The following is a 26,319-nucleotide window of genomic DNA, read 5'->3' as shown; positions in this document are numbered from 1 at the left end:
GAGAGCGTTACAGAGCTTTCTTTGCTGTCCTTAGTAATGATATGGCAACGGCCTTGCCGCAGTGGATACACCAGTTCCCGTCATATCACCGAAGTTACCCGCTGTCGGGCGTGGTCGACACTTGGATGGGTGACCATACAGGCCGTCATGCGCTGTTGCCATTTTTCGGGGTGCACTCAACCTCGTGATGCCAATTGAGGAGCTACTCGACTGAATAGTGGCAGCTGTGGTCAAAGAAAACCATCATAACGACTGGGAGAGCGGTGTGCTGCCCACACGCCCCTCCTACCCACATCCGCCACTGAGGATGACACGGCGGTCGGATGGTCCCGATGGGCCACTTGTGACCTGAAGATGGAGTGCTTAGTAATGATACACCCTGTTAAAAACCACGTCTCGCCTGTTGTAATGTCCACGGGATGACTTCAATGTAATTATTGTTTCTGAATGAAAGGGTCATTTCCGTTCATCTCACTGCATCTTTGTTTCATTTACCTCCAGTAATATACTGAAACAGTTCTTCGTTTGTGTGGTCCAAGAGTCATTGTGCTATATCACTTGACAATGGCAGATCACACGCAGGTTTTGCACGAGTCTACTTCCTCAGTCATTTATTAAATATTTATGTATACAGGGTGTTACAAAAACGTACGGCCAAACTTTCAGGAAACATTCCTTACACACAAAGAAAGAAAATATGTTATGTGGACATGTGTCCCGTAACGCTTACTTTCCATGTTAGAGCTCATTTTATTACTTCTCTTCAAATCACATTAATCATGGAATGGAAACACACAGCAGCAGAACGTACCAGCGTGACTTCAAACACTTTGTTACAGGAAATGTTCAAAATGTCCTCCGTTAGCGAGGATACATGCATCCACCCTCCGTCGCATGGAATCCCTAATGCGCTGATGCAGCCCTGGAGAATGGCGTATTGTATCACAGCCGTCCACAATACGAGCACGAAGAGTCTCTACCTTTGGTACCGGGGTTGCGTAGACAAGAGCTTTCAAATGCCCCCATAAATGAAAGTCAAGAGGGTTGAGGTCAGGAGAGCGCGGAGGCCACGGAATTGGTCCGCCTCTACCAATCCATCGGTCACCGAATCTGTTGTTGAGAAGCGCACGAACACTTCTGAAATGTGCAGGAGCTCCAACGTGCATGTACCAGATGTTGTGTTGGAAAAGCACATGTTCTAGCAGCACAGGTAGAGTATCCCGTATGAAATCATGATAAAGTGCTCCATTGAGCGTAGGTGGACGAAACTAAAATGAGCTCTAACATGGAAATTAAGCGTTTCCGGACACATGTCCACGTAACATATTTTCTTTATTTGTGTGTGAGGAATGTTTCTTGAAAGTTTGGCCGTACCTTTTTGTAACACCCTGTATTTCTGTTGCCCACTCTGTACACTAATTTTGCGATATATATCATTTTGTCTAATGACTGTAAATAGTGCAGATAAATAAAAAGTTCCGTTCTCACGTACTAGCTTCTTCGCATTAAAGTGATAAATACCTTATTCTCTTAACCCAAATTTTTAGGTTTGAAGGTAAGTCTTGTAGTTGGCGACTGGTTGCAGAATTGCTGTGGCAGATTTTATACAGTGTGTGAGCGGTGCACGGCTCGTGTTCATGCCATTTATTGTTTGTCATCTTCTATTTCGGTATTGCCGCCTCTTTTTCTTATTCCATTTACTGGCGTCACTAACTTCCTGCCTTACTCGCCTGTGAGTGGCAGCAGCAGCGCGTATCGATAGTGCACTGTCACACCATCTCTGGAGCGATCGATAGTACACTGCTGGAAATTGAAATAAGAACACCGTGAATTCATTGTCCCAGGAAGGGGAAACTTTATTGACGCATTCCTGGGGTCAGATACATCACATGATCACACTGACAGAACCACAGGCACATAGACACAGGCAACAGAGCATGCACAATGTCGGCACTAGTACAGTGTATATCCACCTTTCGCAGCAATGCAGGCTGCTATTCTCGAATGGAGACGATCGTAGAGATGCTGGATGTAGTCCTGTGGAACGGCTTGCCATGCCATTTGCACCTGGCGCCTCAGTTGGACCAGCGTTCGTGCTGGACGTGCAGACCGCGTGAGACGACGCTCCATTCAGTCCCAAGCATGCTCAATGGGGGACAGATCCGGAGATCTTGCTGGCCAGGGTAGTTGACTTACACCTTCTAGAGCACGTTGGGTGGCACGGGATACATGCGGACGTGCATTGTCCTGTTGGAACAGCAAGTTCCCTTGCCGGTCTAGGAATGGTAGAACGATGGGTTCGATGACGGTTTGGATGTACCGTGCACTATTCAGTGTCCCCTCGACGATCACCAGTGGTGTACGGCCAGTGTAGGAGATCGCTCCCCACACCATGATGCCGGGTGTTGGCCCTGTGTGCCTCGGTCGGATGCAGTCCTGATTGTGGCGCTCACCTGCACGGCGCCAAACACGCATACGACCATCATTGGCACCAAGGCAGAAGCGACTCTCATCGCTGAAGACGACACGTCTCCATTCGTCCCTCCATTCACGCCTGTCGCGACACCACTGGAGGCGGGCTGCACGATGTTGGGGCGTGAGCGGAAGACGGCCTAACGGTGTGCGGGACCGTAGCCCAGCTTCATGGAGACGGTTGCGAATGGTCCTCGCCGATACCCCAGGAGCAACAGTGTCCCTAATTTGCTGGGAAGTGGCGGTGCGGTCCCCTACGGCACTGCGTAGGATCCTACGGTCTTGGCGTGCATCCGTGCGTCGCTGCGGTCCGGTCCCAGGTCGACGGGCACGTGCACCTTCCGCCGACCACTGGCGACAACATCGATGTACTGTGGAGACCTCACGCCCCACGTGTTGAGCAATTCGGCGGTACGTCCACTAGCCCTCCCGCATGCCCACTATACGCCCTCGCTCAAAGTCCGTCAACTGCACATACGGTTCACGTCCACGCTGTCGCGGCATGCTACCAGTGTTAAAGACTGCGATGGAGCTCCGTATGCCACGGCAAACTGGCTGACACTGACGGCGGCGGTGCACAAATGCTGCGCAGCTAGCGCCATTCGACGGCCAACACCGCGGTTCCTGGTGTGTCCGCTGTGCCGTGCGTGTGATCATTGCTTGTACAGCCCTCTCGCAGTGTCCGGAGCAAGTATGGTGGGTCTGACACACCGGTGTCAATGTGTTCTTTTTTCCATTTCCAGGAGTGTATTTCCAGGTCGTCGTGTGTCGGGAAGTAGGTGGGAGACGGACCAGCAGTGCAGTCGAGAAGCAGCAGCAGCAGTGAAGTCGGGTACGGAGCGCCGGTGAGGCGCCGACAGCCAGTGCTCGCCGACCGCTGGCGACACACATGAACTGTCCGACGGAGGGAGAGTGGAGCGGAACGACCGTTGGTCGCTCGTTCGGCTGGTCGTCTCATCGGCCGACGTGTATTTGGTCCTTTGTTTCCGGGCAAGGCAGTTGGTAGGTTGGCGCAGAGCAGCGAGGAGGTTGCTGTCGCGCGGAGTCGGGCCGAAGCTGCTGGCAGAGTTGTGAAGTGCTTCTTGCGAGGGTTACGACGTTCGTCGCCCCAAAAAAAAAAAAAAAAAAAAAAAAAAAAAAAAAAAAAAAAAAAAAAAAAAAAAAAAAAGTTCAAATGTGTGTGAAATCTTATGGGACTTAACTGCTAAGGTCTACTTAACCTAAATTATCCTAAAAATGGTTCAAATGGCTCTGAGCACTGTGCGACTTAACTTCTGAGGTCATCAGTCGCCTAGAACTTAGAACTAATTAAACCTAACTAACCTAAGGACATCACACACATCCATGCCCGAGGCAGGATTCGAACCTACGACCGTAGCGGTCGCTCGGCTCCAGACTGTAGCGCCGAGAACCGCACGGCCACTCCAAATTATCCTAAGGGCAAACACACACACCCATGCCCGAGGGAGGACTCGAACCTCCGCCGGGACCAGCCGCACAGTCCGTGACTACAGCGCCCTAGACCGCTCGGCTAATCTCACGCGGCGCCCACCAATCCTGGACACTAAAGGTGAGTGCTCACTTAGCCTACTATCAAGCCTCAACTGCTATCACTTCTCTTCGTTTGATCCTGGTTGTTGTTTTCTGCGAGATTGCCGCTAGCAATAACGTGTGTGCATTGTAGTCGGCTAGAATTGCAGCCGTTTTCTTGGATGGGTTTTAACTTATTTAATTGACTCGTTCACTAGTGAAGTGCACCAACGATATCTTCTGCCTTGTATCCGTTAAAGTTCTGGTTACCTGCCCAGGGCGTTGCCGTAGTTTTGGGCAGTGTATTTTTCTCGTCGTGTCGTTGCTGTCCAGCACGGTATGTAGTTCGACAGCTGAGATGTTGTTGGTAGTTTTGGGCGTTTATTCTGACTTGGCTGGATTGGGCAGCAATATCCAGAACGTTGAGCTATTGACATCTTGTTGTCGTTTTGCTCGTCAGGTGGAGCAGAACTGATTTGGTTGGTTGGTTTCTCGGCTGGCATTCGGTTGGGTTGCCTTTTGATTATGAGGTTGTCGGTCTGGCTGCCTGTCTCACCTAAACGGTGACTTCCCAGGCCGACCCTTGGAACCTTCTGATCGCTGCTCCTCGTGTTTTACGTAGTGATTTCCTTTTATTCTTAAGTACTCTGTGTGGCCTTAAGCCGAGTTTTAGCTTATTAAAACTGTAAGTTTTTTTTTCTCTTTAGGCCTTAAGCCGTGAAATTGTTTTCTCCATGGCGTGTGGCCTTCAGCCGAGTTTTAAACTCTCTTAAACTGAAAATTTAAAATCTTGCTCTTGCCATTAAGTAAGAACGTTGTTTTTTTTGGGGGGGGGGGGGGGGGGAGGGGGTGCTATAAGGCCTTCATCCGTGTTTGCATGAAATATTTTAAGCTAAGGGGCAGCCTTTTAAAACTGAAAGCTCTTCTTCCTAGGCCTTAAGCTGTAAAATTATTTTGACATGGTGTGTGGCTTAAAGCCGAGTTTTAATCTCTTTTAAATTAAAATTTCAAAATTTTGGTCTTGCCCTTAAGTCATAAGATTTTTATTCTTTAGTATGTGGCCTTCAGCCAAGTTTTAATCTCTCTTAAACTAAAAATTTAAAATCTTGCTCTCCCCTTAAGTCAAAACATTGTTATTCTTTAGTATGAGGCCTCCAGCCGAGTTTGCATGAAATGTTTTAAGCTAAGGCCCTCAGCCTGTTAATTTGAAAGCCCTTCTTCCTAGGCTTTAAGCCGTTAAGTTGCTTGGTTGATATGCGGCCTTCAGCCAGGTTTCAGCCTATTTGGAATTAACAGTGAAAATCTTTGTTTTGGCCTTAAGCCGTAACACTGTCCTTGCTTAGTGTGTGGCCTTCAGCTTATTTTTATTGAAGTAAATTTTTTGTTTTTTTTTGTTTTTGAAAGAAGTGAACTTCCAGGAGAGCTCTTGGACCTCAGTTCCTTGCTTAGGCCTTGGGCCCTGGATTTTCGTATGCGGCTTTCAGCCACATTAAATCAAAGGAGCTCTTTCGTTAAAACCTTGAGAGATTTTAATTCTTGCTTATGTTATTGTGTGTTTTAACTAACAAAATTTATGTGTTGAGTGTAACTGATTGCAACTTATTTTGGCCCCTTTCCACAAATATAACCTCACCCGCTCTGCCCCGCTAGTCCAGGTATTTCAGTGTGTGCTTTTATGTTCCAAGAAATAACTTACACAGAGCGTTTATTTACGTGTTCATTTCTTCTGCACTGCATCGCTATTCAATTGTTTCGGAGCAGTATTATTTGGGCTAGCCATTTTCATGTCTAAGTACAGTAGTTACAAGCAAGGGGCTTGTTCCAGTGTTCATTTATATGTTGGCCACTACTGCACTATTGTAAGCCCGCATCTCGTGGTCGTGCGATAGCGTTCTCGCTTCCCACGCCCGGGTTCCCGGGTTCGATTCCCGGCGGGGTCAGGGATTTTCTCTGCCTCGTGATGGCTGGGTGTTGTGTGCTGTCCTTAGGTTAGTTAGGTTAAAGTAGTTCCAAGTTCTAGGGGACTGATGACCATTGATGTTAAGTCCCATAGTGCTCAGAGCCATTTGAACCACTATTGTAATTTTACAGGACCTTATGTGTTAGCTGTCCAGTTATACAAACTATCCACATCGGTTATTAGTTGCGCTCTTTGTTGTAAGTGTTGCGGCAGTACTTTCACATATTACTAAACAACATTTTTTGCTACGAGTTGATAGTTATTTTCGTGAGAGTACCAGACAAGTGGACTTGGCAGAAAGGTTTTGCCCTTTTTGCACTGGGAAGACGTACTTCCGGTGTGGTCTCTGCGTCCTATTGTCAACAGAAGGCAGTCTGTGAATCTCATTAGGATAGGTGAGAGTCCCCAGGGAGGTGGGCAGTTCTCACGGAAGCGAAGCCGCGGCCTGCTTGAACCTATTGTGAGCAGACCCTGTGTCTGATCTGGCTGAGGGCAGGACGTGGCATGACTGCTGTCGCCAGAGAATGATTGAGGTCCACATTTTTGCCATTTCTGCACAAAAAAACGAAATGATGGTCTGGCATTGTTGGCCGGGAGGCACCATTCGGGTGACGCCACACTGGGCGTCTTGCGCGTCGGTCATGATGAGGAGAGCACAACACCCAGTCTCCGAGCGGAGAAAAATCCCCAGCTCGATCGGGAATCGAACCAGGCCCGCTGCATTGTAGGAAAGCACATAACCACTGAGCTAGACAGGCGGACTGGACACTTTTTCTGGACAAACATCAAAGGTCGAGACACGGCTATGTTGTCCAGCAAGCGTGAGCAAAACGTTTGCATTCACTCCAAAGTTTTGGTCATCCAGTCGGACTGAGTGAGTCCACCAATAGGCTTGACGCGAAGAAGATGACCAATCGTGAAGACACTGCAACAACTCAGTACCAACCGTGAATTTGGTAATGTGTGTCTTGTACGCCAATATTTTGCTGTGTTCCCTTTTTTTTCATGAAATATGCGATATGCTCGTCCATCACATCGGCAATAGCAATGAGTCATCTCCTGCATGTGGAGTTTTCAAAGTTAGACAGTTGAGGGCCATGAACTAGGATTCTGGACTATTTTGCTCCCTACTGCTGAACTGGGCATTTCCTCTGCGGGCTACCATCTTGACCTCGTCGGCGCACGGTACCTGTTGTTCGGGAAATATAACAATTCTGGTAATATTTTAAACAAGGGGAACTCCAGTATTGTTCGTCTAAATTTGAAACCGCTTTTTGTTATTGTATATTGATTTCAATCACAGAGTGATCGTCTTCAATACAAGACTACGTCCAGTGGACTCTTAAATCCGTGCATAAGATATGGCTTCAAACATAGGTGCTTACAGAGAAGAACACGTCAAGCAGCAGATAAGACTCAGAGTTTGAATCTTACCTGCTAAATGGCACGTTATTGGCAGTGAACACCTAGGTTTCAAATGTTCGTCTGTGTGTACTCTTAAGGGATCAAACTGCTGAGGTCATCGGTCCCTAAACTTACACACTATTTAATCTAACTTACGCTAACGACAACACACACACCCATAACTATTTTCAGCCATAGTGGCTTGTGTTGTGTGCATAACGACGAAGCAATTTGTGCAGTGAATTACGTTGGCAATCAGTGACAAAATAGAATGTGCAATAGTGTAATGTCAATCAACAGCTCCGCCATTACACCAGTGATGCAAGTGAAGCAGCAAGATGATGAAATCGCTGTGATATCGTACATAGTCAACCACAAGGAAGAAAACTAGCAGAAAACATCACTGATTTCGATTTCTAGCCATACACTGCCCCCCTCCCCCAACCGAAATGCCACACCAGCCGCTACAGTAACAAACAATGGACAAAGAATTATAGATTAATGTAGTTTAAGACTGTTTAACTTTAAGTAACATTTCTCTGTATGTATGTATGTATAAACGCCTGAAGATGAACAGAACATGTTTGAAACGCATTGTATTATGTTAGATTAAACAAAACATAAAAAGGTGACCGGTAGCAGAAACTAGAAATAAATAAACACACACCCATGCTTGAAAGAGGACTCGAACATCCGGCGGGAGGGGCCGCGCAATCCGTGACATGGCGCCTCTAACCGCGCGGCCACCTACGTTTTAGGTTATGCGAGGTCTGCTCAAAAAATTCCGGAACTTTGTCCACAAAATTTTTCTACACTTACCTTTTACTTCTTGCGCGTCGTCTCCTTGAAATACCGTCCTCCACAATTGATACAGTTCCCAACTCCGTTTGCACTTACGGAAGCAATCTCGGTACGCCTCTTGCTGGATCGCGACAAGCGCCATCTGCGAATTTTCTTTTATTTCCTCCATCGTTGCAGATCTTCACACTTTCAACGGGGTTTTCAACTTTGGAAATAAAAGAAATGTCCACAGGGGCCAGGTCGTGAGAGTACGGACCATGAAGCAGCATAGTAATTTCGTCTTCTGTGCGTTAGTCACGCACCAACAGGGGTGAGTGTGCGGGTGCGTTATCGTAAAGCAATACCCATACATCGTCTCGCCTCATTTCAGGCCGTTTCCCTCTCACAGTTTCTCGCAGGCGTTGCAACACGTCCCGATAGTACCATCAATTAACAATTTGTCCCTGTGGCTGGAATTCATAATAAATTCAATATCCACTCCGTCTTCAGACCACAAGTGGCCCATCGGGACCATCCGACCCCCGTGTCATCCTCAGAGGAGGATGCGGATAGGAGGGGCGTGTGGTCAGCACACCGCTCTCTCAGTCATTATGGTGGTTTTCTTGACCGGAGCCGCTACTATTCGGTCGAGTAGCTCCTCAATTGGCATCACGAGGCTGAGTGCACCCCGAAAAATGGCAACAGCGCATGGCGGCCCGGATGGTCACCCATCCAAGTGCTGGCCACGCCCGACAGCACTTAACTTCGGTGATCTGACGGCAACCGGTGTATATCCACTGCGGCAAGGCCGTTGCAATTAATCTTCAAAGTCAAAGAAAATTATCAGCATGGCTTTGACATTTGACCTGACGAGCTTTTTTTCGTCTTGGAGAACCTTTCCCGACCCATTGCGAAGACTGAAGCTTGGTCTCGACAACATAACCGTAGACCCATTTATCATCACCAGTTATGATTCTCTTAGTTCTCATTTGCGCGATCTGTAAGCTCTTTACAGATTGCGAGGCGAAGTTCTTTGTGGTCTTGACTCATGAGCCGTGGGACGAATATGGGGCAAGAAGATGCATTCCAAGACTTTTGGTCAGGATTTCATGACATGATCCAACTGAAATGTTACATTCCTCTGCAATCTCTCGGATAGTCACGCGCACAACTTCGTTGACGTTCCTGACACGAGTGTCGTCGGTAGATGTTGAAGGGCGTCCTGGACGAGGCTCACTTTTAACTTCCGCCTGGCCATTTTTAAACAGTGTGATCCATTCGTAACACCGATTGCGGCCATCGCGGTAGGCTTCCTGCATCATTTGGTGTGTGTCTGTAAAGGTTTTCTTGAGCTTCACGCAAAATTAAATGCAAACGCGTTGGTCGTCTAACTCTCCCATCTCGAAATGCGCAAACTGTGGGACACAACGTTCCAGTGAATACAGCAAAGAATGACAGCCAGCAGACATACAACAATGTAACTTCTTGAAGTAACATACGAGGCTGAGTCAAATGAAAACCTTAAATATTTTTTTAAAAATCTTATTTATTGTGCAGAAGTGGTACAAAGCTGTATCACTTTTCAACATAATCTCCCCCACGCTCAGTGCAAGTCCTCCAGCGCTTACAAAGTGCATAAATTCCTTTAGAAAAAAATTCATTTGGTAGTCCGCGCAACCACTCGTGCACCGCGTGGCGTACCTCTTCATCAGAACCGAACTTCTTTCCTCCCATTGCGTCTTTGAGTGGTCCAGACACATGGAAATCACTTGGGGCAAGGTCTGGTGAGTATAGTGGATGAGGAAGACACTCGTTTCTGGTTGGTGGAAGTGAGTCAGCTTTCGTCCCCAGTAACGATTCTTGCAAGGAAGCCATCACCTTCTCGTTCAAAGCGCCGAAGAAGTTCTTCACAAGCATCAACACGTTGTTCTCTCACTTCAGGAGTCAGCTGCCGTGTCACCCATCTTGCAGACACTTTGTGAAACTGGAGCACATCATCCACAATGTGGTGTCCTGACCCATGACTAATCTGTAAACATGCTGCAATGTCATTCAGTGTCACTCGGCGGTTTTCCTTCACTATGGCTTCAACTGCCGCAATGTTCTGCGGACTCACAACTCGTTGTGCCTGACCTGGACGTTTCTCTGCCTCGTGATGACTGGGTGTTGTGTGATGTCCTTAGGTTAGTTAGGTTTAAGTAGATCTAAGTTCTAGGGGACTGATGACCATAGATGTTAAGTCCCATAGTGCTCAGAGCCATTTGAACCATTTGAACCTGACCTGGACGAGGAGCATCTTCCACTGAAGTCACACCATCTGCGAACTTCCTACTCCATTCGTAGACGAACATGCATCACCGTACTGAACCTTTATTCGTCGATGGATTTCAATAGGTTTCACACCTTCACTACGCAAAAACCGAATAACAGAACGCTGTTCTTCCCTGGTGCAAGTCGCAAGTGGGGCGGCCATCTTTATGCTGATACTGCGACGGTATGTGTGCATCTGCACTATGCTGACACCTACAGGCCATTCCGCACGCTGTTTGTAGTACGTTTACCAACTTACAGGACAGCGGCGCGAAATTTCGATTTGTTATTACAAATTTAAGGTTTTCATTTGACTCGCCCTCGTATTATAGACGTAGGCATTTGCAGGGATGCCAACCGTATTTCGCTTCAACGCACCATTGGCGCGAAATCACAAATGTTCCGGAATTTTTTGAACAGACCTCGTATATGAGTCTGGATTTAGTCTTGCACTGAAGATGATCACTCTGTGATTGAGATTAGTATGCAATAATAGAAAACGGTTTCAGATTTATACGACCAGAGCTGGAGTTTCACTTGTTTAAAATACTTGTTGTGTTGTCGTAGTGCACAAATTTCCTAATTGAATCCAGTGTGGTGGTGCGATTCACACTCTAAGCAGCTTGTTACTTGCTTACTTTGCCACACAGCTTCTATGGCTTAATTTGGTTATAACTTGTGGCTTCTTGTTGTAACGATAAATTTGATTTCCATAGCTGTCCATATGAGTGGATCTTTTTGTGCTTTATGTAGTCTTCAATATTTTTTGGTACCTCCCAACGGTGTTAGCTTGATTTCGTAATTTGATTTTAGTTTTAGATAACTTCGTTCTTCGGTAATTTTATTGTAATTTATATCAGTCATTAGAGCAAATAAACATCTGTTAATCTATGTCCTGAGTTAGATTTAAAGATCGTTTAAAGTGTCCTACAGCTTTTCCATGGTTCGGCGACCCACTGATAATAAATATAGCCGGGTGCACACCTAAGCTTGTTGTTCTCAACACGACGGGGAGTTATCAGTGTGTACAGTAGCCAAACTCAACGACCATTCTCTTAATATTGATTGAAAGTAACGAGCGTTGCAGTCGCTTGTCCTGTTTGATTGTACATCTTTTTGTTGACTAGGAAGAGCTGTGTCGATTTTCCCTAGAATTATAAGTTTGCTGGGTGTTGTTTTATGACTGTTAACTGACATCTTGCAGTGTTCAAACGTAGTAAACAACAACTCTGCTTACAAACTTCGATCAAAAAGAAACTTTCTTTGTCAGGTACTCAGTTAATTTTTTATTCAGTTTCTCTCAGATAAAGTTACAAAATGATTATTGGTTCATGACCTTGTGTATAACAAAGTATTGTTTTACTACATCACGGTCTAATATTACCATGGAAATGTTACTACTTGCTTTAGTAGTCAGATTTCTAATAGAGTAGCGACATTGTAGCATCTCGCCGTAAAGTGATAGTGCTCACGGGGGGATGACCTTGAAATGACCCTCAGAGACACATTGGTAGACTGAAGAACGTACACAAACCGCATTGTGCGTTGGCGTTTGGCAACACCGCTGGACTAGACGGAGAAGGTACGTTTACATTCCAGTAACCAAAAAATGTCGAGAAAGGTGATTTTCGACTTAAAAACAGCAAACAGACTATGCAGTTAATCGCGGTGGAGCACAACCTTGTGTGAACACTATACCTTGCCCAGCGAGCACGTAGTTAAACTGAGGGACACTTACTGGAGTAGAACTCTTCGACTGTCGGCAGCTGACTGTGAGCGCATCCTTCTCCAGGCTCCAGACGGTCCCCCTGTGTGCTGGAGAAAACGCTGAAAACCGACGAGAACTCCGTGACCATGCTGGAGCGGTTCGGATCTTCTTTGCTAGCGGTGACAACCGCTCATCGGAAACACTCGTGCCCCGCCTTTAAGTTCTCTCGCCCGCTGTCGAAACCTGCAGAGAAATGGGCGAGAACTGATCAAGGACACATTCTGAGGCATCAAAGAAAACTTGTTAATGTGCAAAACCCTGTGACGATGAATTTCCCTGAACCCTCCAACTGATTCTTTAAGAACTGATCCCTAAATGGTTGTGCATGAAGTTAAATGGATAACGCGAAAATTATGGCCTTAGGTATAGCTAAAATGGGGAATTTGGGAAACAAATATCTCATTATGACTAACGCTACCTGATTGGAGTATTGTATTGGTGATTATTTTAAGATGATTGCCAATATCTTCCAGTATATACAGGGTGATTATAATCAAAATTAAACTTTCAGACCACTGCAGAAATAACACCACTGGTCAGAATGACGTCAAATTGCAACGGAATATTATCGGAGAAGCGGGAAAATGTATGGCAGAAGAAAAATAAATAGTTGCAAAATATAGCAATAGATGGCGTTGTAAGTAGAAAAATTTAATAGTGGTCGACTACAAATGACAAACTTATCATACAGGGTGATTCAAAAAGAATACCACAACTTTAAAAATGTGTATTTAATGAAAGAAACATAATATAACCTTCTGTTATACATCATTACAAAGAGTATTTAAAAAGGTTTTTTTTTCACTCAAAGACAAGTTCAGAGATGTTCAATATGGCCCCCTCCAGACACTCGAGCAATATCAACCCGATACTCCAACTCGTTCCACACTCTCTGTAGCATATCAGTCGTAACAGTTTGGATAGCTGCTGTTATTTCTCGTTTCAAATCATCAATGGTGGCTGGGAGAGGTGGCCGAAACACCATATCCTTAACATACCCCCATAAGAAAAAATCGCAGGGGGTAAGATCAGGGCTTCTTGGAGGCCAGTGATGAAGTGCTCTGTCACGGGCTGCCTGGCGGCCGATCCATCGCCTCGGGTAGTTGACGTTCAGGTAGTTACGGACAGATAAGTGCCAATGTGGTGGCGCTCCATCCTGCTGAAATATGAGTTGTTGTGCTTCTTGTTCGAGCTGAGGGAACAGCCAATTCTCTAACATCTCCAGATACTGTAGTCCAGTTACAGTAGCACCTTCGAAGAAAAAGGGACCAAAAACTTTATTGGCTGAAATGGCACAGAAAACGTTCACCTTAGGCGAGTTTATACCAACGTTTAATACACCACCTATCAGGAGGTTTAACACCATACGTCGTTCGAAATGCACGCTGAACAACTGTCGTCGATTCACTTCTGCCGTACTCAATAACACAAAAAGCTTTCTGTTGAGCGGTCGCCATCTTAGCATCAACTGACGCTGACGCCTAGTCAACAGCGCCTCAAGCGAACAAATGTACAACTAAATGATACTTTATAGCTCCTTTAATTCGCCGACAGATAGTGCTTAGCTCTGCCTTTTGTCGTTGCAGAGTTTTAAATTCCTAAAGTTGTGGGATTCTTTTTGAATCACCCTGTATAACAATGCCTAAGGTGTACCGTTTGACGTTTAACAAATGTACTACTCAGTGTGCATGGGTGTACAGGTGTGAATGCTGTTAGTTACGTAAGCCCATCCACCATGGCAAGGCCATATCACACCGGATGGGAAAGATCGGTTTTTAATTGCCCTGAGGCCAAAAGCCTCATAAAAAGCATCAATCACATCGGTTTTTAATTGTCCTGAGGCCAAAAACAGCATAAAAAGCATAAATCAAAATTAAATTGTATTATTAATTTCCGTGTGACTGGCGCAAAACATGTTCAGTATGCTGTCCATCGTTCTGCAACAAGATGAAATCGAGAAACAGCATGTTCCACAACTGATCGAAGTGTTTCCGGCGTCACCTTCAGAATATGTTGCGCAATGCTTGCCTTCAGTGCAGCTAACTTTGCAATCGGAACACTGAACACAACATCTTTCAGATAGCACCACAGCCAGAAGTCACACGGATTAAGATCACACGGATTAAGATCAGGTGATCGGGACGGCCAGGCTGTCGGGACATGGCGGCTGATAATTCTAGCGTTTCCAAAATGGCGTTTCAGCAGCTACTGAACTAGGCTTGAAAAAAAAAAAAAAAAAAAAAAAAATTATCTCACGCACATATCCACGCTGTTGGAGAGCTGGAATGACGTGGTTGCGTAAAAGACACTCATAGCGCTTACCAGTGACGGTACAAGTAACAGGAGCGGAAGTATCTGTCTCTTCGAAAAAAATATGGCCCTATGATAAATAAAGCTGTAAACCCGCACCACACAGTCACCTTTTCAGGATGAAGTGGTACTGGTTGATTTGCGTGTGTATTTTCCGTTGCCCATATTCGACAATTCTATGTATTGACATGTCCTGTCAGATGAAAGTAGGCTTCGTCTGTCCGCACCTCGTGCACATGGGTAATTTTGAATGGATAGCAAAGAAGGATGTTCCGTAGGATTTTACGCACCGTGCTCACAGGTATGTCCAATGTTGGGGCAATTCTCCGTGCACTACACGTTTGCACACCACCACTCGTCTCCTCCCGCACTGCTGCGGCCGTTACTTCCACAGACGTCGAATCAATTCGTTTCCTCCCTCTGCCAGGCTGCACACCAAACGAACCCGTCTTTTTGAATTTCCGAGTCATTTTCTCCCTACCCACGGCAGTCATCGGACTAACGCCTTTTTTCAAATCCTTCAGTGTCTGGTATTTCTGCAGAGCGACGTGTGCACAGTCATCATTCTTGTAATACATCTTCACAAGCAGAGCGCGATCCTGCATTTAGACAGTCATGGCAAACGTCGCAGACGCAAATGGAGGAAAACCCGTGTAGCTGGCGTGTTTATACAAACATCAATGAGTCGTGTGCATGACAGGTGTTTCCATTTACGTACTCTGACACATACAGCGTCATCTGTTAATCAATTTTTACACTATTTTTTTTTCTTCAGCCGTACGTTTTCCCCCTTCTCCGATAATATTCCGTTGCAATTTGACGTCATTCCGACCAGTGGTGTTATTTCCACAGCGTTTTGAATGTTCAACTTTAATTATAATCACACTGTAGATCAGAAGCCTACAGCTCGATGTATGTGAAGAAGTCGAACAGTAACACACATTAAACTCACATTCACATTTATTCATAAACACATTTATGAAATTAACATATGAGTGAATAACCAAAACCTGTAATAATTAGCTCTATCCTAATTTATACAGGGTGGTCCATTGCTAGTGACCGGGCCAAATATCTCACGAAATAAGAATCAAACGATAAAACTACAAAGAACGAAACTCGTCTAGCTTGAAGGGGGAAACCGGATGGCGCTATGGTTGGACCGCTAGATGGCGCTGCCATAGGTCAAACGGATATCAACTGCGTTTTTTTTAAAATAGGAACCCCCATTTTTATTACATATTCGTGTAGTACGTAAAGAAATATGAATGTTTTAGTTGGACCACTTTTTTCGCTTTGTGATAGATAGCGCTGTAATAGTCACAAACGTATAAGTACGTGGTATCACGTAACATTCCGCCAGTGCGGACGGTATTTGCTTCGTGATACATTACCCGTGTTAAAACGGACCATTTATAAATTGCGGAAAAGGTCGATATCGTGTTGATGTATGGCTATTGTGATCAAAATCCCCAACGGGCGTGTGCTACGCTGCTTGGTATCCTGGACGACATCATCTTAGTGTCCGGACCGTTCGCTGGATTGTTACGTTATTTAAGGAAACAGGAAGTGTTCAGCCACATGTGAAACGTCAACCACGACCTGCAACAAATGAGGATGCCCAAGTAGGTGTCTTAGCTGCTGTCGCGGCTAATCCGCACATCAGTAGCAGACAAATTGCGCAAGAATCGGGAATCTCAAAAACGTCGGTGTTGAGAACGCTACATCAACATCGATTGCAATTGTACCATATTTCTATGCACCAGAAATTGTATGGCGACGACTTTGAACGTCGTGTACAGTTCTGCCACTGGGCACAAGAGAAATTACGGGACGATGACAGATTTTTTGCACGCGTTTTATTTAGCGACGAAGCGCCATTCACCAACAGTGGTAACGTAAACCGACATAATATGCACTATGGGCAACAGAAAATCCACGATGGCTGCGACAAGTTGAGAGGAATGTCGTTACACGTATTGCCAAATGCATTGAGGTTGACGGACGTCATTTTGAGCATTTATTGCATTAACGTGGTATTTACAGGTAACCACGCTGTAACAGCATGCGTTCTCAGAAATGATAAGTTCACATTGGTACATGTATCACATTGGAACAACTGAAATAAAATGTTCAAACGTATCTACGTTCTGTATTTTAATTTATAAAACTTACCTGTTACCAACTGTTCGTCTAAAATTGTGAGCGATATGTATGTGACTATTACAGCGCCATCTATCACAAAGCGAAAAAAGTGGTCCAGCTAAAACATTCATATTTCTTTACATACTACACGAATATGTAATAAAAAATGGGGGTTCCTACTTTAAAAAAAACGCAGTTGATAACCGTTTTACTTATGGCAGCGCCGTCTAGTGGGCGAACCATAGCGCTATCTGGTTTCCCCCTTCAAGCTAGACAAGTTTCCCGCTTTGTCATTTTTTCGTTTGATGCTTATTTCGTGAGATATTTGGCCCAGTCACGATCAATGGACCACCCTGTATAACGATTTAATGGAAAGCTGTGTCACTTCCCTATCAGTTATTACTTCTTGCCCCCTTAAGAATTTACTCTCTCCCGATGTTTGATGATGACTGACAACTTTTAAATTCAACAATGCTTGATTGGATCTCCCCTCCCTCACGCGGATCCCGTATGACCTTATTCCGTTCTCCCACCTCCTCCTTTTCCTCGAACGCATACGGATCCTCTACACCTCCCGCAAGCTCAATCCTCCTCACCCGCTGGTCTCTCCCATCGTCTCCCGCCCCTGTCTTCTGCCACGCCTGTATTCCCACGTCCCACCTGCTCTCCATCTCTCCACTTTCCTTACCCTCTCCCAAGGTGGCTACCAACAGCTCCCCCTCCCTGATGATGCCCTCCTCCCCTCCATCTACCCGTCCTACCAACTTTGATCCTCCCCTCCCCCTTCCTGTGTTTTTTCCTTTGGGCACCCTCCTTCCCTTCTCTCTCCTTTTCCCTCCATCTCCCCTTCCTCCACCCCTCTCCTCCCAGGCTTCCCCTACCCCCCCCTTCTTTCCTCCCCCCTACCTCCCCTGCCCGTGGCATCTCTTCTCTCCCTCTCCCACCCCCCTCCCCTCTCTTAGCAGGTCCCTGGGCTCGCACACATTAAGTGGACATTCGCGCGCCGGAGATCATCGCCATCAGTTTCTCGTGTGTGTGCCATCGTGTTTGTGTTTAGTGTTCTTCGCTGTCACGCTCCTTCGTTCACCTGTGCTGTCGAAGTTGTCAGTGTTCGTGCGCTGTGCCGACAGTTTTTAGTGTTTTTTTTTTTTCGTCGAGTGTGAACAGCTTCATGTTCTTTGTTTCTGTGTCTACGGTATTTTTGCCCACTGCTTTGTATTGTATCTTCTGTGTCTCCTTTGTATTTTCATTGTACAACTTGAGGCTGAAGAGCAGCATAATATGCTGCTGCCAGCCCACCTTATGTAAGGTGTTAAAATGACAATAAAGGAAAAAAAATACTTGATTGGAACAGTGACTAGAAGGTGGTGACTAAAATCAAGATGATCAGACATTCATTATCAGTGCAAAGGAGATGAGACAGGCGATCATCCTGGATTCTCCAAATGTGAAATCAGTTTAAGTATTCTAATGGTGCTGACAATTATACGCAGTATAAGACTGGGATGCGTCTAGGTGCACGGTGACGAATCGTCAGCGACTGTGGAGGACACCCAAGATGCGGCACCCTCAACCGCGTTTCTACGCCAAGTAGATCTGGACACTCTCTCATCCCACCTGCAAGTGCTTCTCCGATGCGCACACCTTCGTATCCTTCCACCCAGCGACTGTCATGTGGCGCTCACTTCCGCCCTGCGTATTCCTTGCCACTGAAATGCTGCCAATCGCCAATCGCTAAATTACGGACCACTGTGGCTCAATGACGTGAATTCCCTCCAACAAAAATTGCCTCCGAACATAGCGCGCACGTCTTCTCCAACCTCCAACGACAACATGAAACTCTCCCCTGCTACCAAAATACACTGAAGAGCCAAGGAATATACCTTCCTAATATCGTGCAGGGACATTGCGGGACGTAAAAGTGCCGCAACACGACGTGGCATGCACTCGATTAATGTCTGAAGTAGCGGAGGGAATTGACACCGTGAATCCTGCAGGGATGTCCATATGTCTGTCAGAGTACGAGGAGGTGGAGATCTCTTCTGAACAGCACGTTGTAACGCATCCGAGATGTGCTCAATGATGTTCATGTCTGGGGGCTTTGGAGCCCATCGGAAGTGTTTAAACTCAGAAGAGTGTTCCTGGAGCCACTCTGTAGTAATTCTGGACATGTTGGGTGTCGCACTGTCTTGTTGGAATTGTCCACAGGCACTGCTGCCCAAAGGACAGGGAGTATTCGACTACAATCAACTACAGCAGCAGATGACCGCCACATTGTGCAACAGGCAAGAAAGGACGCGGTGCGACTGTGACCACATTGAACAGGACTGCAAGACACTCTGCTGTGGCATGGAGAATCCTAAAAGGTGGTCTCCATGCCCGACGGCCAATCGGTAGTGTTCCATTGGCACCCTCACATCGGCGGTACCGTTTACGATGGTGCCAACAACACAGAGACTGGACCAACGAGGAGTCGACTCACGTACTCACCTTTGATAGCAGAGTCTGTCTGAGTAGTGATTCTCGTCGTACCCTCACATGGCAAGATGCGGGAATAAGTAATGCACCCGGGAATGTTGTAGAACCTGATCATTTTGGCATTCCAACGTGTTATAGTATGAGGGGCCATTAAGTTGCGTGGGTGTACTCACCCCCAAATCTTCGGACATGGGACACACCAGTCAACGTTATCGTGATGCAATTGTAGTATTACCCTTCCTCTGTCATTTTTGTTCTTAGCACAAGTGTTTACTCGTAACCACCCGAGTTATATATAGCTCAAAGACTCATTCCCACTGCGATAGACAAACAGATTATCTCTGACTCATGATATAAAAAGTCTGTGGATAGAATGTGGAATATTACGTGTACCATGGACGTACCTACTTCTGATTTAGGATTGCAGAGAGTAGCACCACAGCAGAACTGTGATTAGCGGCATTGTTGTAAGCTGCCATTTTGAATACTGGATGTAATTTGTTCAAAGAGATTTTTTGGGATTGTAGCCAGTCGTCGTAATCTTCATTCCATGATATTTTGGCTGGAAAACTGCCAGCCATCTTTAGGCGAGCTGAACGAGGACTAACAAAGAGGTTCTTTTTTCCCTTTATTGTGGTTTCATGCCTCAGCTGAGGTGGGCCGGCAGTGGCCTACATACGCCGCTCTTCGGCCAAAAGACACAACATAAATACACGGAAGGCATAGAAAACATGAAAAACATGGTAAACACAAGATGAACACTGCACAAGAAATCAGAAGTCGTTCGACTGAAGACACTGTTGTGAAGGGTGGCACCAATTGAAAACAGATGAAGACGTCTAGGTGGAGGCACGAACGTAGTAGAAAACACAGATGAAGACACTGTACACAAACGGAGAGACACTGGTGACAATCATTGGCGAAGCACTCACAAAGAAGGGGGGGGGGGAGGGACTGACTCCAGGTGAAAGGGAGAGGTAGGAGGGCAGGAAGGGGGGTGGAGCCAGTGGGAGAGAGAAAGGAGAGTGGGGGGGAGGAGAGAGGGGGGATTGGAAGCCTGGGGAGGGGGTGGAAGCGACAGACTTGGGAGAGAGGAGGGGACAAAAGGAAGGTGAGGAGGGAGAGAGGGAACTGTGGGGGAAAAAAGAGGGGGAACGGGAGGGGAGAGTCAGAGCTGGTAGGAGGGGTAGATGGATGGGACAAGGACATCATCAGGGAGGGGGAGTTGGTGGAAGCCACCTTGGGAAAGGGTATGGGGGGTATGAAGATGGAGGGCAGGTAGGGATGCAAGAATACAGGTGCGGCTGTTGGCGGGGATGGGCGAGGATGGGAAGACAAAGAGGTTCTCTGCTCTGTTTTATATAGTGCGCTGATGGTACTGCTGCGCATGCGTTGAAGTCGCGGAGACAGAAGGACCACACCGCCCAGTGGCAGTGCCCTCGCTGGTGGAACTGCAAGACTCAGCTGCCGTCGGTATTGTCGCTGGCCACAGGTATCGAAGTCTTCTGGTGTCTTCGTCTCGAGCAAATTGCGGAGATGACGGGATTCCACGCGTTATTCAATTGGTAACCACTGTCATGGTACATCAGATTACCTGCAATGCGTATTTCTACGGATTCTTTGATGATGGAGTCCCAAAAGATTGTTGCTGTGGCCAAAATCGAAGTTGTGTCATACTTCATTGAATGTCCGTTGGAAATACAATGTTCCGCAACTGCAGACTTACTGGGTTGAAGTAGGCAAGTGCAACGTTGATGTTCCGTACAACGCTCTTCCACTGTAAGCGTTGTGTGTCCTATATAGGCCATTCCACATTGACACGGTGTTTTGTAAATTTCCGCCTTCCACAGTAACAAATCATTCTTCACCGATCCCAGCAGATCCGAAATCTTAGAAGGTGGACGAAAAACCACTTTCACATGAAAATTATTAAGAATCCTCACTATTTTAAAAGGACATATTTCTAACAAAGGGAAGAAAAGCTAGGGATTTGGTTGGCTCGTTCTCCTCTTTATCCACTTCCCGGTTCCTGGCTTTAGTTGAGAAGGCCCTGTTAATTTGCCAGGTCGAGTATCCATTGTCTCTGAACATTGTCCTTAAATGTGCAAATTCCTTAGGCAAATTCTCTGCATCCTATTTGATCAATTATGATTTCATCTCATACCGGCTGTTCAGAAAGTAACTATGCAGTCCCATGTTGTGGTGTGCTAAATAATGACTCGTGTGATTGTCAATTAATCATACAATATTTTCCATTGTTTAACGTATTTGAACCTTATCTAAACCATATTTGACCAGGTATTTGTATTTTTTCGCAGGTCCGGTTTGCATGAAGGCCAATGTCTTGTGTAACATCACTGTGATCCAGGTCATCATGCTGATGATTGAACAAAGAGTGTTTCTTGTGGATCATGTGATCCGCAATGGATACAAGTTTACCTCAGCAGTAAAAGCTGCAGTTTCAGCAAAGTTCCCAGGAGTGAAGACGCCTAACCACAATGCTGTATGGAACCTCATCATCAGGTTTCGAAAGACCGGAAGCCTTCATAATGCTCCAAAATCATGCAGGCCATCCACATCCGAAGAGAAGGTGGCGCAGGTCCAAGACATGATGGTGCAAAGTCCAAAGTAATCGGTTAGCCAACTAGCTCAGCAGGCCAACGTGTCCGTGTGTTCCACTCACAGGATTTTCCAGACGTCATGTATCGGTAAAAATGTCGATCGTGCATGAACTGAGACACACCGATCACCCAGCGTGTGTGAACTTTTGTAACTGGTTTCTGTCCTTCCTGCAGGATAACGAAGTGGGAAATCTTGACACAACGTCGGCCGCTTTGGCCGAGTGCTTTTAGGCGCTTTAGTCTCGAACCGTGCTGCTGCTATGGTCAGAGGTTCGAATCCTGCCTCGGGCATGGATGTGTGTGATGTCCTTAGTTAGGTTGAAGTAGTTCCATGTCTAGGGGGCTGATGACCTCAAATGTTAAGTCCCATAGTGCTTAGAGCCATCTGAACCATTTTAATCTTGACACAACGTTTTTCAAGGATGAAGCATGGCTTCACCTCTCCAGTTACATGAATAGCCAGAATAGTTGTGTGTGGACTACGGAGAATCCACACGAATTTAAGGTGTCCCCACTACACGATCAAAAGTTTGGTGTTTGGTGCGCCGTGCCTCGTAAACGCATCACTGGGCCAATCTTCTTTCTTCTTCTTCTTCTGTAGTGGTCAATCCAAGGATTGGTCTGCAACAGCTACAATGGCAGCTTGTCTCCATTCTGTGCGTCTTTCAGCTTTTCTCTTCATTTCTTTATAGGTGTTACATCCCACATGTTTCACGATTTGATCCATGTACCTCAGTCGTGGTCTTCCTCTCGGTCTTTTTCCCTTGACATTTTCCCTCTATGATTGTGTTCAGGAGTCCTTTATGTCTTAATAGATGGCCTGTAAATTGCACTCTTCTTTTAACAATGAAACTCCAGAAGCTTCTCTTCTCACCTGCTCTTTCCAGAACCACTTCGTTTGTGACCTTGTTGATACATTTTATTTTGAGCATGCATCTATAGCACCACATTTCAAAAGAACTTAGCTTCTGGTTTTCCTCTGTCCCGAGAGTCCATGTTTCACACCCATAGCATGCCACACTCCACGCATATGATTTCAAAAATCTTTTCCTGATTTCAAGGCTGATGCTCAAATGCAGAACGGTACTGCACCCGCTTTCTGGAGGCTTTCCTAGATGCACTGAATGAGGACGAAATTGAGTATACCTGGTTCCAACTGTTATTGGGTGGCTGCACATACTGCCCACAAGGCAATGAACTTTTTAAAGTACATCTTCAGCGACCGCATCATCTCTCGAGGACTCTGGCCTCCACGTTCACCCAAATTGGCTCCACCAGATTACTATTTATGGGGTACTTTGATGAGAAAGGCCTATGAAGGTAATCCGCACACCACGGAAGATCTACAAGCTGCACTGACATGTCACATTTGGAACATCACTCCCGATGTTCTGCACAACGTCTTCAGGAACATGCAGAAATGTATGCAACTGCGTCTTCAAGTTCAGGAGGATCACTATCAGCATCTCTTATAACTTCCATGACTTTAATACGGGAAATTATGAACTGCATAGCTACTTATTGAACATCCTGTACAAGAGGATGATGTATGATTAAATGTAGCTACGATGATCATTTACGCAAAAAATACGAGGGTTGTTTTTTAAGTAAGGCCCGTTTTTATTTTTTAAAAAAGATACAAATACTTTTGTACAAAAACTTTTATTTTCTGATTCTACACACTGTTACCTCTTTTTATACATAGTTGCCTTGTTTATTTAAGCACTTGTCATACCGTGCAACTAAGTTTTTAATTCCCTCTTCAAAGAATTCGGCCGCCTGCTCCGACAGCAAGAGTTCAAGGCCGCTTTCACTTCATCGTCGTCACTGAAGCGCTGCCCGCCAAGATAGTGTTTCAGGTACCGGAAAAGGTGAAAATCGCTAGGAGCAAGGTCGGGGCTGTGTGGTGCATGGTCCAAAACTTCCCAGCCAAAAGAATCAATCAAATCCCGAGTCTTTTGAGAGGTGTGAGGCCTAGCGTTATCGTGCAGGAGCAAAACTCCTTTTGTCAGCATGCCGCGCCTTTTGAATTGCTCTGCGGTGCTTCTTTAGAGTTGCACAGTAGGCATCTGAGTTGATTGTCGTTCCTCGTGGCATAAAGTCCGCTAGCAAAACATCGCGCCAGTCCCAGAACACAGTTGCCATAATCTTGCGCTTTGACAGCGTCTGTTTGGCTTTGACCTTGACAGGTGAGGTTGTGTGTCGCCATTCCATCGATTGTCGCTTGCTTTCGGGAGTGATATGGGATACCCATGTTTCATCTCCAGTGACAATTTGACTCAGCATGTCATCCCCTTCTTCCTCATAACGAATCGAAAAGTCCAATGAAGTGGCAAATCTCTTCCCTTTGTGGTCCTCTGTGAGGAGTCTCAGTACCCACCGAGAACAGTTTCTTAAAGTTTAGGTTTTTAGACACAATTTTGTACAAAACTGATCTTGAAACTTGTGGCAATTCCAAAGAAAGAGTGGAAATTGTGAATCTTCTGTCCTCACGAATCTTTGTTTCGACTGCAGCCACCAAATCATCAGTCATCACAGAGGGCTGGCCTGAGCGTTCTTCGTCATGGACGTTTCGACGGCCATTTTTAAACTTATGAAACGTCCCCTTTGAACAATTATACATAAGACTGTGCTTCAACTGACACACAATATTTTTAGCGCAACGCAATCTGACTTTCAAAAATCCCTAAAAAAGAATGGCCCTGACTAACATTAACCTATACGTTTCACAAATCACTTACCTCACAAAAATCTTCGTTACTCGAACTACTGCAGTACAGCGAGCGCCACTACTGCCAGCTAAATAAAAGATTGAAACTACGGAAGGCACTAACTACTAATAGGCATAGTTAGGAAATGAAAGATTTTGACAGAGAACAAACAATGTATTTACCTTAATATCATCAAAAGTCATAATATATATAGGAGTTCATAACATCCATTTTTACAAATATCAAAACTCCGCCATTTCTCTCTCCACATCCACCACCGCTGGCGGCTCACCTCCAACTGCGCAACGCTACGCGCTGTTCACATCCAGCTGCCGCTGCCCAACACTACAATGGCGAGTATTACAACAATGCAAAGCAGCCACAGACTGCACACAGCACAGCCAGTGATTCTCACACAGAGCGTTACGTGGCGTTACCAATAAGAAAACCTAAACAGCCTACTTACAAACTCTCTAACCCATTGACGCACTTTACCTTCACTCACTGCATTCAAGTTATAAACTTCTGTTAACTGACGATGAATTTCTGCAGCTGATAGGCTTCTCGCGGTCAAAAAATGTATCACCGACCGTATCTCACACGCGGCGGGCGATTCAATAATCGTAAACATTATAAAGTAGCACAGCGATGCGTAGACGTCAGCTATAGAGCTGCAACTTGCATCAGTGTGAACGGGAAGGATGCCGGCAAGTGGCGCGGTGGCTTGTTGCTGCGTCCGCGCGAACTACGGGACTATACGCGCGAACGGCCCTTACTTAAAAAACAGCCCTCGTACAATTTTAAGAACATAAAAGGTTGTTTTAACTTTTCTCTTGCATGTGGCTCGGGATATTATTTGGCGTCGTAACTCGTAGAGAAAATTGGAAATTTGTGGTAAAATCTTATGGGACCAAACTGCTGAGGTCATCAGTCTCTAAGCTTACACACTACTTAATCTAACATAAACTAACTTACGCTAAGGACAACACACACATCCATGCCCGAGGGAGGACTCAAACCTCCGATGGGGGGAGCCGCCCGGGAACTCGTAGAGAACTTTGTATCCTGGGAAATCAGCAAAGCCTGAGCCACGGTCGTTTATCCTCTATTTTTAGAGATTAATTTCTCGACTTTTATCGAAATTAACACACAGCTTGGACACTGATTGCTATGCTGCAGAGTGAGTACGTGCTCAAGAAGGCTTCCTCCATGGCGTGCCTCTGACTACTTAAAGAATTTTCAGAGTCGACGATTGATGAAATTCTGCAGAGCCACAGAAATTTTATTCCGAGCTCTCACTTCGACATTGCGAGGTCAACAAAGTATGATTATGAACTGTAACTGCATAACCACATTGTTGTCCACCCCTGGTAGCTGAGTGGTCAGTGTGACGGAATGTCATACGTAACGGCCCGGGTTCGATTCCCGGCTGGGTCGAAGATTTTCTCCCCTCAGGGACTGCGTGTTGTGCTGTTCTTATCATGATTTCATCCCCATCGACACGCAAGTCGCCGAAGTAGCGTCAACTCGAAAGGCTTGCACCAGGCGAACGAACGATCTACCCGACGGGAGGCCCTAGCCACATGGCATTTCCACTTTATCATTTTGTTTTATACACTTGAGAATTCAAATAGTAATTAATTTGATAAATGCGAGTGTGCGAGATATTTGTGTTAAAATCTTGGGGAGTGACGGCCGACAATGAGTGACTGTCGCCACATCCTCGATCGACGGCTTCAAACCTTCAATCAACCAACAAGGAAGACTGGAAGCACGTAAAGTTTTAGAACTGTATGGCAGACCTCAGCTTTTCAAACTTTTAAAACTGTT

The 26,319-nt window shown here is 45.8% G+C and overlaps 1 protein-coding gene across 1 annotated transcript in view; it reads right to left on the bottom strand.

The window, feature by feature from the left end:
- Positions 1-26,319, bottom strand: part of LOC124551250 (organic solute transporter subunit alpha-like) — an 85,500-nt gene that overhangs the window by 45,105 nt on the left and 14,076 nt on the right. Inside the window, exon 2 of the mRNA XM_047126246.1 lies at positions 12,195-12,407. Within this exon, the coding sequence (XP_046982202.1) occupies positions 12,195-12,312 (118 nt within the window). The 5' untranslated portion in view covers positions 12,313-12,407. The remainder of the gene's footprint in view (positions 1-12,194; positions 12,408-26,319) is intronic.

This window comes from Schistocerca americana, chromosome 9 (assembly GCF_021461395.2).
Source record: "Schistocerca americana isolate TAMUIC-IGC-003095 chromosome 9, iqSchAmer2.1, whole genome shotgun sequence".
NCBI classification, from domain to species: domain Eukaryota; kingdom Metazoa; phylum Arthropoda; class Insecta; order Orthoptera; family Acrididae; genus Schistocerca; species Schistocerca americana.
Note: the sequence above shows the minus strand (reverse complement) of the source record. Positions and strands in the feature narration are given on the sequence as shown.